The sequence below is a fragment of the Protomyctophum bolini genome (genome assembly GCF_963924005.1).
Source record: "Protomyctophum bolini genome assembly, chromosome: 17".
Lineage (NCBI taxonomy): Eukaryota > Metazoa > Chordata > Actinopteri > Myctophiformes > Myctophidae > Protomyctophum > Protomyctophum bolini.
Window position 1 is genome coordinate 11,960,912 of NC_137878.1, and position 15,739 is coordinate 11,976,650.

General features: G+C 42.4%; 1 protein-coding gene and 1 long non-coding RNA gene across 3 annotated transcripts; one reads left to right on the forward strand and one right to left on the reverse strand.

Annotated features, from left to right (window-relative positions):
• The first annotated feature begins 1,108 nt into the window (after window positions 1-1,108).
• On the forward strand, window positions 1,109-3,050 carry LOC308332027. Its single transcript, XR_013965650.1, has 2 exons — window positions 1,109-1,202; window positions 1,363-3,050. It is a non-coding gene; the product is annotated as an uncharacterized lncRNA (long non-coding RNA).
• A 253-nt stretch (window positions 3,051-3,303) lies between these two features.
• On the reverse strand, window positions 3,304-14,921 carry anp32e (acidic (leucine-rich) nuclear phosphoprotein 32 family, member E). 2 transcript variants are annotated; one of them, XM_080787619.1, is made up of 7 exons: window positions 14,768-14,921; window positions 9,392-9,541; window positions 9,158-9,280; window positions 7,962-8,124; window positions 7,129-7,226; window positions 4,726-4,768; window positions 3,304-3,460 (listed from the first exon to the last, which is right to left on the reverse strand). In XM_080787619.1, exons 1-7 carry the CDS (start codon window positions 14,819-14,821, stop codon window positions 3,360-3,362), a joined length of 732 nt encoding a protein of 243 aa, XP_080643745.1. In that variant the 5' UTR covers window positions 14,822-14,921; the 3' UTR covers window positions 3,304-3,359. The 2 variants fall into 2 exon arrangements, with proteins under 2 accessions (XP_080643745.1, XP_080643744.1); XM_080787618.1 differs by having other exon boundaries at window positions 7,093-7,226.
• Between the last annotated feature and the right edge of the window lie 818 nt (window positions 14,922-15,739).

The window sequence follows — 15,739 nt, forward strand, 5'->3', positions numbered from 1 at the left end:
ATGACACTGTTGTTCTGACGTGTGGAGATGTGTGTTCTGAAAGTCATTCTATACCGTCATCGACCTATAGATCAAATATACAGTCATGGCTCATGCGGTATACTCACTTACTGCCGTTTATGCCGGCTGGCATGTAGGGCAGCGACAAAGGATCTCCACTCCCGTCTGTTCTGGGCCAGAGTCTTCATAGATCCCCAGGTGTGATGGAGCCAGGGTCAACTCTCCCTCCACTGTCCTACGCCAGCTGTTCGTGGCGAGGCCTCTTTTACGTTTACCGTCTGGTGTCCAGTGAAGGGCAGTTTGGGTGATGTTGTCCTGTTCTCTACAGAGTACATGCCCAATGCATTTCCACCGTCTTCTCATGAGGATTGTATGGTAGGATGTTTTCCTGTTTGCGAAGGTCAAGAAGGTATTGGCTGGACATGGTTTTGGGCCAGAATCTCCGTTTGTGGAGATAATTTGTTGTCGTTCTCCAACATTCAGAACCGTATAGCAGGGTAGATAGGACACATCTCTGGTAGCTCTACTACACTCATAACACATACTGTACAGCAACACTTTGATCCATTTCTATATTTTTATTCAAAACCCTCTTAAGTAGTTTTATGTTTTTTACACACAAAAACGTCAAAACACAAAAACTCGTCACAAACAGCCAAAAGGGATGAAAAATTAACCAATATTACAGGAAGTGATTCAAGGGGGTCAGGGGTCAAATATCAGATATTTCAACTAAATATCACAATTGTCCTGAGACAGTTATTCCAAAAAAAGATAAAACAAACAAAAATAAGCCCCACAAAACGTCTGAAAAATGTATTTCTCATTAAAAAATAATAAACTCCCTGTTGACATGAAACACAAAAAAAAAAAAAAAAAAAAGGAAAAAATGAAGACTGATTGAAGCAGAATCTATTTACAAGAATATTGCCTTGGAAAAAAAGGGAAAACACACGGACCCAGTTCATATTGACCGTTGGATACTGTCTGACTATGTCTCCTTTGGTCTACAGATGACAGAGTAAGTGACAACAGTCTGAAGCTCAATCTATACCACATCACACAAGGCCGTCGCTTGCCGAAAAGAGCTGACCGACAAGCTATAGCTTGGTGGTCAGCTCTTTTCGGCAAGCGACAGCGCTACGCGACACAATACAACGCAGGTTTCTTCCATTTGATGAGACCTTCACCTTTGAAGCCCAGTTCAGACCACAGATTCGTGACCAAAGAAACTGTTTAAAGCCACGATTTATAAATCATCGTATGATGCGCCTGAACAAAGCATATCTACACGCTCATTACGTGTCACAGAACTTATAAGTCCGCTATTTTCAGTGCGTGACGACGGAGCATAAATTTAAGCTTTACAAACGTTTCGGAGAAAAATCGCAGCGGTCTGAGTTACCCTTTACACTCCTAAAACTGAAGTTTATTTTCTGATAGCACACCGGGGAGGGACGTCAGGTCATCTGGAACCACTATTTAATCGACTTTGTTTTGTTGTTGCTCTGACAGTAACAAGCAAGAGCTCCTACGTACGAAGGTTCCTAGTACACAAACAGCTTATTATTGCATGAGGAGATTATTATACAGGTTGTTTTGGAAAAGTCACACACTAAACGTGTTTTGTCTTCGACCGGACAGGGCTGATCTCATAATGAGACGTGGATAGGACAGGATGAACTAAATAATAAAAAATAAAAAATAAACGTTACAGTGGATTAGCTAACAGTCATCTACAGTGTTCCTACAGTGGCAGCCTTCCTTGTTGTCCTGCGTCGGTACGGCAAGGGTTATTCCAAACGCCTCTTGTGGGCGGAGCTGAATAGCAACGGGTAGAAGTGGCAGCAAGAATGGTGGGCCACGGTGAAGACTTTCTTACGGTTGAAGGTGAACCTGAATCAAGATATTGTAATTCTTTGATGTGTACAGAGGGGACGTGCAAGCTGACCTGCAAGCTCTCCTATCCAACTACAAACAACCCCCCACCCCACCCCGTAAAACTCCCTATGACAATTTAAAAACACACAAAATAACTATTATTATCATCTGTAGTTGGACTGTCGGATGGAACAGAGGGGTCTGATGCGATGTTCAGAACTTCATTGGATAAATGAAATGTGAAGTAAAGCCCGACCGACATTTTTTAGTTCGATCCTGATTTTACGATTAGAGATTACTGATATTTTGAGCTGATATTTTGTATTAAAAAAGAAAAAATGTAAAAGAATAAAATAAAATAAAAGCTGTTCTACAGGTATTTCTCTTGTAGACTGCCAATTTGGGAAATGTTTGGCCTACAATCAAATGTCCAACATAGGGACGCCGTGTTGAAAGGGTTTAAAAATTGAGACGTCGGCTGCATACCTGCCGATACCCATGTCCTCAAGAAAGTACGCATGTATGAGGATGGACGGGGGGGGTGAGATGGTTCTGTCTGATGTACAGTGGGTCTCCAGTCCTACAACAAATTGATTGGTGACATCTATAATGAAAACCTGAACACGCGTAGACCCTCAATGGTTTCATGAGCAGACTGAACTGACACTAAACCAGCGTTTCGCTGCGGGAATTCGACCAGTCAGGGGGTCTCGGGGTGGTCGCGTGAGCGATGTTTCAGAAGAGACACCAAGAGTTCTTCAACTGGGGGAATGAATGGCTGGTCAAATCTCCCTGTTGCGTGGTAAATCCTAAATGTGACATATCAGTCGATGTCGCTTGTCCGTCCTCCTGTTGCCGTAAAGCGGTCGCTCTTCGGAGTGGTCGTTTGATTTCGATGTCATCGCTGGTGCTGCTTCTAGTAGCTGTTGTTGTTGTCGTTTGCTGTTGCTATAGATATCAACAGTTGTTGTACTTGTTGCTATAGTTACTGTTTGTATTATTATTTTCTTAGCTTGGTGGCTCTCAACGTCCGGTCCAGGGACCACCGGCGGTCCAAATGGACCCTTACGGATCTGTAACTCCGACAGTGGTACACCCTTGCGGTTCCACTTGCTTCCACTTGTGGAGTTAAATGAACACCGATGATTTTACAGAGCAGATTATTGGTGTCCCAGAGATAAAAAGTTAAAATAAAATGGAGGTCCATGGTATGTCAAACTGGGGGAACTTGAAATTTAAAAGGTTGAGAATCACTGTACTAACCTACTATACTGGAAAGCCCAATATATACTATAAAATCTTCAGTGTTCATTTAACTCGAGTATGGACCCGTCAAGGGTCCATATGCACCGCTGGTGGTCCCCGGACCCCACGTTGAGAACCAGTGCTCTAGCTGAGGGTCTGGGGTTGGGGGTGGGGGGGTCCAGAGGTTTGACGCTGAGATGGACAGAACGGGACAGACAGACGGACAGGCGGGACTAGTCGTCTTCGTCGTCGTCGTCGTCGTCATCATCCTCGCCTTCGTCTTCTGCGTCTCTCTTCCTCTTCTCTCCTCGAACGCCCGCCGCCGCCTTCTCCTCTGAAGACACAAAACGAGCCAATCGCAACGTGAGAATTGCCTGACTGAACCAATCACGATGTTTGTTGTGACCGATTAAATGTCTACGTAAAGAATCGTGGACAGTCACTTGCCGGGCATGCACGATATTGAAATTATGACCGATATCCGATCTCCGATTATTTGTCGTATCGGCGGACACCAATATATTATATTTATATTGAACTCATTGCTGAATTTTTACATTTTTCGTTTTGCTGGGGAAAGTAGATGGTAAGACAGCTGACGCTCTTATGGGCAATTCACACTGAGACGGACTGAATCCATTTCATTGGAACCGTTTCCGAATACGGTTGCCTGGTCCCCGATGGCCATGATTCACATTACCCGAGATTCAACAGCGCACCCGGGTACACTTGCATTACACACTTTAATCCTCCTGATGACAGTGTGCTTGATGGCTGGCGCGCACAGACACTGACCATCAACTGTGCGACATTGTCTCAAATAAATCCAGACACACTGAATTGCATTGCCTCTTTGCCGTTATACTACTATACTGTCAGCCTGCCTGCTATTCACTGTGTCAGTCAGTTCTGTGCTCCAGTGTCGTGTTTGATATTAGTTTGCTATGGATTCTACTTTAGCATTATTATTATTTTGTTTTACTTTGGAAACTATGCCAAGCAAAGCCCAAGAGCCACGTGTAGTCCGCAGAATAAGATCAGCGCGTACTGCGGTGCTGCGCGTATACGCAGATTCAACAGGAGACGGGCGTTGAGAAATGAGCTGGTTACGTGTCGTGCAGCGGCAGTGTGTTTTTTTTTTGTTGACGCTTGGCTTGTCGACTAGAGATTATACAACTTTAGGTACGCATGCATTCACATTGGAACGATCCGTATCTGAATACACTTCAACGGTCCAGAGACCCACCCCCCATGCGGTCCCGGGGACGGTTGGGCGATCCGCACCCGGGAACGGTACGCATCATTCACACTACCACAACATCTGCCAAGTGGTCCCGAGTACGCACCCGGGACCATAGTGTGAATCGCCCCTTAAAGACAGACAGGCAGACTGGCTGCTCTGCGATCACAAAGCAGTCACATTATTATTGTGTCATCAATATCCGTGAAAATAATCAGGATTATTTTGAGACAGATACTATAACGATATGGCATTTTTATGGACGACTTTGATATGCCGATTTATCTCCATAAGCAAAGAAAAACTAAACTTTTTATTAGAAGAGATTATGTCATAAATTATTATATATATCCACTCACCCTCCTCTTCCTCCTCTCCGAACTCATCCTCATCATCGTCATCCTGAGAGAGAGAGAGAGAGAGAGAGAGAGAGAGAGAGAGAGAGAGAGAGAGACAGGAAGACAAAACGTGAGTTCATTTATTTTTTATTTGGGTGCTGTAAGTGATACTTCTTCTTGGTGAAGCCCAAACAATAGTTTTTTTAATAAAAGGTTAAAAGCTATATTCTGACAGTAATGATTGAACATACATTTACAGGTGGGTTACAAATGTTATCCAATCAGGAGAAAGAATCCTGCGAGATAACTTATCAGCATCTCAAACTGAAAATGTTTTTTCGACTAAAAAGCAGGAGACTCCTCCTCCTCTTAGTGAACAAACACTCATTTAATACTTTAATACTAAACAAATAATACAGTATAATCATCTGTATTATATAGAATCATTCACAGCACCTTTAACATAAGATGAAAAGAATCACCCAAAAAGAAAGAAAGAAAGCTGGGGAGGGAGGATGTACACACATAATGTGTTCTTACTAAATGAAGAGTTGTGTTCCATATCATTCCCTCTAGTTGGATATTTAATTACTGTTTAATAAGAGACAAGCATGAGCCAGACGTCATCTACTCTCATCAAAGTTCCATGGTGTAATTTTTTTTACAGCGAGGCTCCTCGATATTCCATGATATTGATTTGAAGTCATATCGCCCAGCATGCTGCTGAACACACATAGGGAACCCTGTAATCACTGGATGTAATGGGAATGGCACCTCATACAGGAGTTCAGTGGACATCATACCAAACGTGTGATAGCACACGGGGATATTAATTCATTGTTTTACATTTACTTCATTAAAGTTAACTGTTAACAATAATTAAGATGTTAAAAGAATACACTAGTAAACTATTTCTCTTTATATCAATCAGTAATTTTTTTTGACTGGCATCAATCATTACATTTAACTATTACAGCTGGTATTAATATATAAATAAATATATAAGTTAAATGTCTCTTATTAAAGAAACGTGACTTAACATTTTAGATTGACTTTGGTGTGAATTAATTATTCATTCAATTAATTTGAATTATCAAGTATATTTGTCACTTTGCTCAACTCTTATTTGGGAACAAGACTCTTCATATTGTGGATGTTAACACAAGGTGACAACTCTGTCCTATGAACAACACCACAACAACGACTCACACTAACAGAGTCATTGACCAAGTTTTACTCCAATCAAAATGCCTCAAACAACTGTCAATCATCAGGATAGACCTGCCCCTGAGCCATGGGGTGGGACTACCAAGGAATGGACGAGAAAGACATGCAAGCAAGACGAGTAAATTATTCGTCTCATCGTTAATAAATCCTAACCCTAAAAACATTGGCATGCTTTATTGAGCAAATAAGACAGACAGACAGACAGACAGACAGACAGACAGACAGACAGACAGACAGACAGACAAGCTGTACATTTTCTGAATAGCTGTGTGTGACAGTTTGTCTGAGGCGGCCATATTGGAGCCAAACCAGGTCAAACCACCTCAGTCCTGGGGTCAGACAGTCAATCCACTCCATTCAAACTCAGCAACTTGTTTAGTATAGTTAATTTTGTTTTGTTGTTTCAGTTCAAGTTATTTATGTATTAAAAAAATATGCTACACCTGTAACTGAATGTATTGATATATTGTCCCAAAATCATGTCAGTTGTAGTAAACTATTGTAGTACATTATTATCTATTATATTTATTATACCAGTCTCCTTGTTTAAGTATTTAAATTAAGCATTAGGGTGACAATACTTTTTAGATCTGTGGTTCCCAACATTTTCCGGAACTATAGAACTAACATTATACATAGTGTTGGCCTACTTTAACTAAGTTGCTATTCATTGATATCACCACGAAAACATATTTGTCAAGGGTTTAAAGAAAAATTACCATTTATTTTACATAGTTTTGTATCAACGTTATATCATCGATTAAAATCGCAGCATGTTGCTAGTTATTTGGGGGCCCAGTTTAATTAATTAAGTGGGGCTCCATAAAACTAGGTGAATGAAGTGAGTTTGACTAAATAAAAAGAGCTAGTTTAATAAAATGAGACTGGCTAAATAACAAAGTTTTATAAAATGAGATTGGATAAATAACATTCATTTAAAAAAGTTAAAACACCTCTAGTTACATTAAATTAGAAACAGAACTAGCTAAATAAATCGGGTTAAATTAAATAGGTTCAGCACAACTACCGGGTAGTTAAATAAAAGGAGTTAAACTCAACCAGTAAACCAGACACTGAGTACAGGTCAGGAGACTATGAATGAGTGGAGGGTTTGACCGTTGACCTCCAGGCGGTCATCGGTGGTGGGTTTTTTTCTCCCACCTGAGCTCCCTGTTTCATCTGATAGGTCAGTCCCACCTCTCCTCCCTCTGAACCCTCCTCCTCCTCCTCCTCATCGTCATCATCTTCGTCAAACGAGCCACGCCCTGCCCCTTCCTCGCCGTCTTCATCGTCATCTGGAAAACAACGTGCGCACACACACGGTAATGAGCATATGCACCAAAATGTAAACGTTCTGCAACTATCGATTATGTTCTTAGCGATTATTCTTTATGGTTCTTTTTTGATTAAACAACATTTCCTCTGTGAATAGGCTGATTATCCCCCATTTTGTATAAAATAAATAGCTAAAACAGCTCATCCATTTTTCTGCTTTCTAAAATCGAACAATTTATTTTTTATTAATTCAATTAATTACCGGTAGTTCAATTAACCGAGCATCCCTATTCTGAGGGTGAAATGTGCCAAAAAGAGCCAAACTACAAGTTGAGCTTCTAGAGCGGCTATGCAGCTATTTTTTACAAAGAGGTTTGGTGTAGCTGTAGATAGAAAAGAAATGGAGCACACCAAGTGAGTATAGAGAGGGGTCTTGCACCCAGGGACGTAGCTGACCATTTGGTTGCCCTACTCGTAGGTCATTTGTACTGCCCCCCTCCTGACGAGAGAGCTGCTATTCCTCATGCAGATCGGCTATTTTTGCTGTTTGTGAGGACGCACGAGGACGCCTCGTTATTACGTGGCGGAACCGCAGAGTAAATTGTTATTTTGAGGGTCGGCTTGGCACTTTTTGGCACATTTTGTTGCCCCCCTCGTGTGTTGCCCTATGTGCAGTGTGCGTATAGGTAGCAACGGCACTGCTTGCACCCCCTAACACACACACACACACACACACACACACACACACAGCCTACCATCGTCTTCGGCCTCTGAATCGGGAGCTTCGTTGTCCTCCTGGTCGAAGCCGTCCAGGTACGTGACCTGAGGCAGCAGTTCAAACACAGACTCTCTGTATTCCTCCAGCGTGGTGATCTCACAGTTAAACAGGTCCAAACTACGCAGACTCTTCAGGTTTTGCTGTTAAAAGACAATAATATAGACAAATATACATTATTCATATACATAATTTCAATGACGGCCATAACTCAGAGAGTACGAACGGGAACATCCGCTAACTAATCGAACCATCCATTTGTACATTCTCAGAATAACAGACCTGTAAGCATCCATTCAAGGATCTCCTCCAAGAAACCCTGAGGGTTATTGGACCCTCAGCGAACCACTGGCATACAGTAAGTACTTAAATCCTAGTATCCGTATTGCAAAGTTCACAATGCGTAGAAACGGGCCGCAATGCACTGTGTGCTTGTAGACCAGCTATTTTGCAGAAGAGTGTTGGGAAAAATACTGTAGGCTAGGGGTACCTAGTCAAATAAATATAGAAATAAATAAATAATATATATATAAATAAATATATTATGTGGTTAATATTCTAGAGAACTAGGCAAGGTTAAATGTCCTCTACAGATGTCTGTTTATATTTAACCACTTAATCTCTGTATACTGTATGCCCCGTTGTATGCACCTGTATGATCTATCTACACGATAAAATGCATTGTGAACTCGTAGATCTGCTATTTTTGAACATTTGAACTATTTGACTATATAAGGATATACCCCCAAAAATATGTGGTTAAAGGTGGTGAAGTTCTAAGGGAGTATTGTATATGTCTGTTGGTTGGTAATGTTACACTTTAGCTACACTTTAGCTATTGAAAAATAGCAGATCTACAAGATCATAGCGCTGCACCGAGTGCCCCGCTATGAGCTTGTAGGTCTGCTATCTTTGAAAATGTATTCCTTCAGAGAGAACGTTTTTAACTCAAATCTTTGCTTCTGGGGGGTCCCTTGAACAACACATTTTCAGATGGCGGTCGGCGGCCAATTGCATATCATTCTGGGGGTCCTTGACATTAAATAGTTTGAGAACAACTGATATAGTGTTTTTCTGAAACACTATCATGATTTAGAAGACATTTGTACTAGAATGTGGTATCAGGTCGAAATGGGACAATCTAATCATAATGCATCTTGTGTATGTATTACTGACCAGTGCCTCCACGTTGCTGAGTTCTTTAATCTTGTTTCCGCTCAGGTTCAGGTATGTCAGGTTTGGACATTTCTCACACAGAGTCTCCAGATTTCCAGAGATGCTGTTGTCACTTAACTCCAACTACAAACAATAGAGCACAATATAATACAATACAATAGGAGTACAATAGAATAGAATAAAATACAATAGATTTGGGAAATGAAGAGTGAAGTATTAGGCAGTTATACATACCTTGCGTAATTTAGGCAAGGAGGGAAGCTTGGCCAGGGATGAGAGTCCTACGTTGACCATGCTGAGAAACTCCAACTCTTTGAATTCATCTGTCAGTCCTTCTACCTCCCCATCCGTGGACCGGCAGTTATCTACAACCAACTCTGCTACCTGATGGAGGGAGATGGAGTGAGAGAGAGAGAGAGAGAGAGAGAGAGAGAGAGAGAGAGAGACGGACAGACAGAAGAGACATTCATATATTTTTATGAAGAACCTTTGTTCATGGAAACAGACATGACAAAGTTATATTTCAAAATCCAGGACAGTTTTAAAAGCATTCTTGTTATTGGAATTTGGGGTGGTTTGGTTTTAACTAGCCTTCCTATTCTGGATATGTCATAATGGGCAAACAGCCGATCAGATCTACAAGCTCACAGTATACGCGCAACTTGTAGACCGGCTACTTCGGTGAAGAGATCTGGTGTGGAGAGAAAGAACTGAGGGGCCGTCACCAAACTAAGACTCATGGGGTACCGCGTTCAACTAAGTATGTAGGGTTAAAAAGTGGTTGATGTCCTGCTTGGCTTTCTATTATGACATAATAATAATGTTTCATTCACTTTTGATACAAAGAGAAAAAGGTGCTGTTACTGACTATTGTAACCTGCATGGGCTCTGGCACATTTTCATATGAACTACTAGGATGGACATTGCCAAACTTTGACAGATACCCGTTAAGGAGACATTTGCTGACTGTACATACATAGTGTATAGCAGTGGTTCCCAAACATTTTCATGTCAAGGACCCTAAAATGACACTCATTAGCCCACAGACCTCCATTTGAAAATATATACCAGAGAAGATGTTTGCAGCTTGTGGTGGCATAGGAGTGAAATTAATTTAGTCCCTTGTTTGTGCCGAATCTGGGTTGCACATGGTTTGTTAAACTCCATCTGGTGTTATGGGTGTGGACATTAAGGAAGTATTTAGACAGGTACATGGGTATCTTGGTGGTGTAGTGAATCTTGTGGGCCAGACCCATTGCAAGATGCTGAACTCTGTTGTCAACTCTAAGCCATTCCAGCCTGTCAAAGTGGGCAGGGGTGACGTGGGTTCGGGGAGTGAGGCCAAGTAGTAGCCTGACCACTGACCAGTTTGTTTTGGGAAGTCTGGAGCCTTGCTTTAAGGGCCTTAGAGGTGCTGTGGTACAAAGAGGTGCATGCATAGTCGAAGAAACCTTGTAAGAGGTTAGGGCTCCTGTTAGGGTCTTCAAGGTGTTTTTGTTGACCTGTATAGGAATCTTGTTCTTTGGTTGACTTTTTTGATTACGTTGGTGGCCATTTTATCACCAGAAAGACTTGCCTCCAGGATGGAACCTAGGTAGGTAATTTCATCTTTTCGTGTGATAATATTGTCACCCACTCTAACTATCTGTCTTGCTGAGATTACTATTTCATCCAGAATTCCAAATAGAATGGATTCAGTTTTTCCCAGGTGTAAAGATAGTTTATCAGTGAGCCAGGTGCAGATTCTACCGAGTTCAGAGCTGAGGGCCTTTTCAACCTGCAGTTTCTTCCTGTCCGAGACCAGCAGTGCTGAATCATCTGCGAACAGGAACAAATTGCAGTCACAAGCTGATGTCATGTCAGGAACAGTAAAGTCCCTAGTATGCTTCCCTAGTGTGGAACGCTACAGCTCACTGGGGAGGGGGAGGGACAGTGTTCCGTTCACCTCCACCATCTGTTCTCTCCCCTCCAGGTAGGATTGCATCCAGCTCACTGATGTGCTATCAAAACCAATTGCTTTTAGCTTGTTAACCAGTATGGAGTGGTTCATGGCGCCAAAAGCCTTTTGGAGGTCCAGCATGACCATGCCGCAGTATTTGCCAGCATCCACCTCGTGTTTGATGTGGTTGCTCAAATAGAGGAGGCATGTGTCAGTGGAGTGGGATGTTCTGAAGCCAGATTGGAATTCATACATAATTGTTTTTGTGACTAGATACTTTTCAACCTGTTCATAGACTGTTTTCCATCACTTTCGAGATAGAGCTAAGAATAGAAATAGGGCGGTAGTTGCCGGGGTCTAATTTTCTCCCTTTCTTGTGCAGGGGGGTTACTTTGGCCAGTTTGAAATCTTGGGGGACCTGTCCCTGTTTGATGGAGAGGTTTATTATGTGGGTGATGATTGGAGCTATAGAGATGGCCGAGTCTGAGAAATGTGGAGGGAAAATTGTCATGGCCAGTGGCCTTGTGGGGTTGAAGGGCTTTTAAGTACCTCCTCAGTTGTTACCACTGTCAGTTTAAAATCATCTTTACAAATACCTAGGTTTTTGTAGAAGGCTTTGATGTGCTCTACATCAAAACACCCAGAGTGGAAGGGCAGTTAACCAGCATGGTTGCAATGTTTGTAAAGAAGCTTGACCACACAATGTTAAGCAGTGGTGTGCACAGACATTTAGAGGGGCATGTGCTCAAGTGAAAGAAAGGGCACCTTGTGCAGCGCATTTTGGGGCGGGAACCCATTTTGGTGCTTTAGCTATTGAAAAATATCAGATCTACAAGCTCATAGCACGCCACCGAGTGGCGCGCTACGAGCTTCTAGGTCTGCTATTTATTTTTTTATCGAAGAACCACAGACATAGAAACATAGCTTTAGATTAATAATAAATAAATAATATAGTAGAAGCGTTTATCAAGAATTGATCAATGTCATCATGGTCCACACACTACAAATTAAGAAAAAAATAAATAACTTTTTTTTTAAAAGAGCACATTGTCAAAATGGCAGGGGGTGCTCTAGCACCCCCTAGTGTCTATCTGTGCGCGCCACTGATGTTAAGAATCATTCATTTGGATATATGCTAGATTTGATGTCTACCTAGTAATGGTATCCTAGCTACTTTTGTAACAATTGATTTTTTCACCATCTACCCTGTTGATTGTGTGTTGATAGTATTCAATATATTCATGAATTGATGTGACAATGAAGTTGATTCTGTGATTCTGCATTCATAGCTTCATGGTGTTAATAGACCATGCATTTCCATCATCATAAATGTTGATGCTGTTTATAATATTCACTTATGTACATTCAGTCCTATAGGCCTACTGTACATAATAATGTTCATCCATGTAGGATTGTAGGCTATGTTATATTACCACCATGGAAATTCATGTTTCCACCAACATTTGAATTAATATTGAAATATGTGTGCGGGGAGGGGGGGTAGCCTACACAGTAACGCAATCTATACATAATGGGGGGTTGGTCTGGGACGACACAGACACACACACCATCTGCCGACCTGCTCCCTCCAAGACAGTCTGCATCCCATAGCCCGGGGTAGTGGCGATGTGATTGGTTAGTTGGTTGCCAAAGGAACGTTGATTTGTTTATCGAATTGGGCCGGTTGTTATAAAGTGTGTAACAAAAATATATATATATATATATATATATTCGTTGCCTAGTGTGCCTACACCTACATGCCAAGGCTACACCTTTGTCTCCCTGACAACGAACTAGCCAACCACGGCGGGACAGTTTACTCAGGCTATGGGATCTCAACGATCTCCCCGCAGCCAACTTAAAAAAGTAAATATTGCCACACAGAAATTTAGAAATTACAATGATGTGCGTTTGAAGTTTTCGACGTCGATCTTTTATGCGATAACTGGCAAGTGAAATAGCGCGTGCCGCGGGCGGGCAGAAGGGGTTACATAACATAACCAACAAAACATCATGGAGGCACAAAAACAACGGCTGCTGTTGCGCTGCACACAAAGACAACGCGCATTAACCGTTCAAATAAAACGGCTCAAAAACGGTCGAAGGTCCGCCGTTGAGCTTTCGCCTAAAAGCGTCGGTCGGACGGTGCTTTTCATTAGTATTATTCAAACGGGGCCGCTTAACATCGGCAGAATCATTAAATGTTTCGTGAATTTCATTTATTTTAGCACTTTGATTGTACCAAACAAAATGACTCCCACCATTCTTTTCCTTCCCCCCTCCCTGACCGTCACACATCTGACGACACCTCCTCCAACGGACGGCAGGTGGCGCTTAGCGGCGCTAGCCGGCGCTTCTTTTCGAGTGCCTTTTGCAAAAAAAGAACAGATCTACAAGCCCAACAACGCGTCGAGTCGCGACGCATTGTTAGCTTGTAGGTCTGTTCTTTTTGGCACAAGCGACACCGTCGTACTACGGTTGTTGTTTAGGAAAGCGGCTGTAGCGCCACAAAGCGCCACCCACCCCCACCCTATCGTGCAATGAGATGGAGCACAAGCACGAGCGACGACGGCATTCAATCCGACCGTCGCCGCGGCCCAAAATGGCAGAGGGATCCATAGATAAACAAGCTCATAAGACAAATAATTAAATAGGTCGAAGATAATTATTAACCCACTTTAAAATATACATCTATATGTAAAACATATATCGGCTCGAGGAGAACGACTCGACGGCGGGACGTTAAAACTGAATTGAATTGGTGTAATAACTCGTTTAATACCGTGTCATTTTTCCCTTCCAACTACGAACGACGACGAAATGTTGAATAGGCTGCTTAATTTATAGCAATAACAAAACCAAAAAAAGCAGATTAACTTTTTTTTTAATCCGTTGAACTAGAGTTTTAAAATCAATGGCTCAAAAGACGAGAACCGAGCGGAACGATGGAACATAAAATGCCCCGCTGTTGTTGCGTTGACGTTCGGGGTCACCGGCTTGTCCGCGTGCGGTGCGATCATCACATCCAAAAAACAACGTCGTTGTTTTCGGGGGGATTGATTGACCACGTCTCTGAATCATCACTTTAATAACTTCACTAAAGTATCGTTTAAATCCAACGGGCACGTGCCAATAAAACACCGTTTAGAAAGCCGTTTAAACTTGTGAGTTTGTCAGAAGTTGCTCTTGGGGTCTTTAAACGCACGCCCGTTCACGTTAGAGATGATCGATGCAATGCAAGTGAAGTCGTTATTAACTTTTTTCTTTTAAAACGGGAGTTAAGTGTTGGTTGAACGTGAACGGTTGGTGAATATCGATCACGGATCATTTCCAGCCCCCGTGTTGATCGAATGGATTTCTGCAGCCCGGAGAGGAGAAGGAGGCGGAAGGACGGACGGTGTCCGCTAAGATGCTTGCACATCCCGGGGTTCCACGGTGCTTGATGTTACCGGCCTGGTAGTTGATTGATTTAACAATAATCGATTCTAATTATGACTTTATGATTGGTGCCTGTAATGAACAGAACTTGCTCTCTAGCAAGCCTCCCATCATTAAAGTACATGTGATAACGAAGACCTCCTCCTTCATTCTCATACATCACCTCTCGCTCTATTTACGGAGATAGCGAATATCACAAAAATGTGATCAAAATGTATAAAGATGGTTCTCACCTGCGCCGGCGCCTTGTTCCTCATCTCTAAACTGATCCTCTTCTTCATCTCCATGCTGGAAATAATATTAATAAATCCTCCAAAAAAAGGCGAACAGTGAAGTGGATGTTGGTGACAGGATCAGAATGTGATGTGTTGAGTACAACTCACACACTTCGGTCTACTGATCCTCCATGATACACGGCAACCCGCCCCCTCTTTCCCGCCCCCGCCCCCCGCGGGAGCCGATTCGTCGGTCTCGTTTGCTCCGAGGCCGATTGGATGAGCGGCGCGTCCGTCAAACTTTTTGATCGTGCCCGAACGGACGTAATCCGCGGCTTGGAAGGAAGATGGGGGGTGGAAGAGGGGAGGGGGAGGTTAGTGGGGGTTGTTGAAGCGAAGGGAGAGTGGAGGGTAATCTTTTGTGCCTTGAACTGGGTTCGTAAGGCAGGGGTGGTAACCAGAATAGTAGGCCCCTGAGAAGTCTAGGCAGTGGGCAGTGGGCACCATTTATTTATGTTATACATAATACATTTATTTTATATTTAGTCTACATTAATTGTATAGCCTATAGGCTAAATTAGCTCTGGTCCATAATACTCTAACTCTTGACTTCCTGCACTCACATGAAATGCAGACTAGCCTCTCGACTGTACATAGCGAAAAGAAAAATAACGTTTTAGCTACTCACAAATACAAAGACGGTTTGTGTGCTTACTCCTTACAGAGCCTACTTTCCGTGGTGGACGCACTCTGAGCCCCCCACCACACGTATGAAATGCACTTTTTGGGCAGAAAATTGTTTATTTTCCCACCGGAATAAAAAATACTTTTAGTTACTCCACTGCGCCCTCTACCAATATTGCCAAAAGAAAACCCCATAGACAAGATCTTCCAGGCTCACACGGAAAGTAGGCTTTGTGACACAAACCGTCTTTGTATTGGAGAGTAGCGAAAACATTTTTATTTCCGCTACAGTCGAGAGGCTGGTCT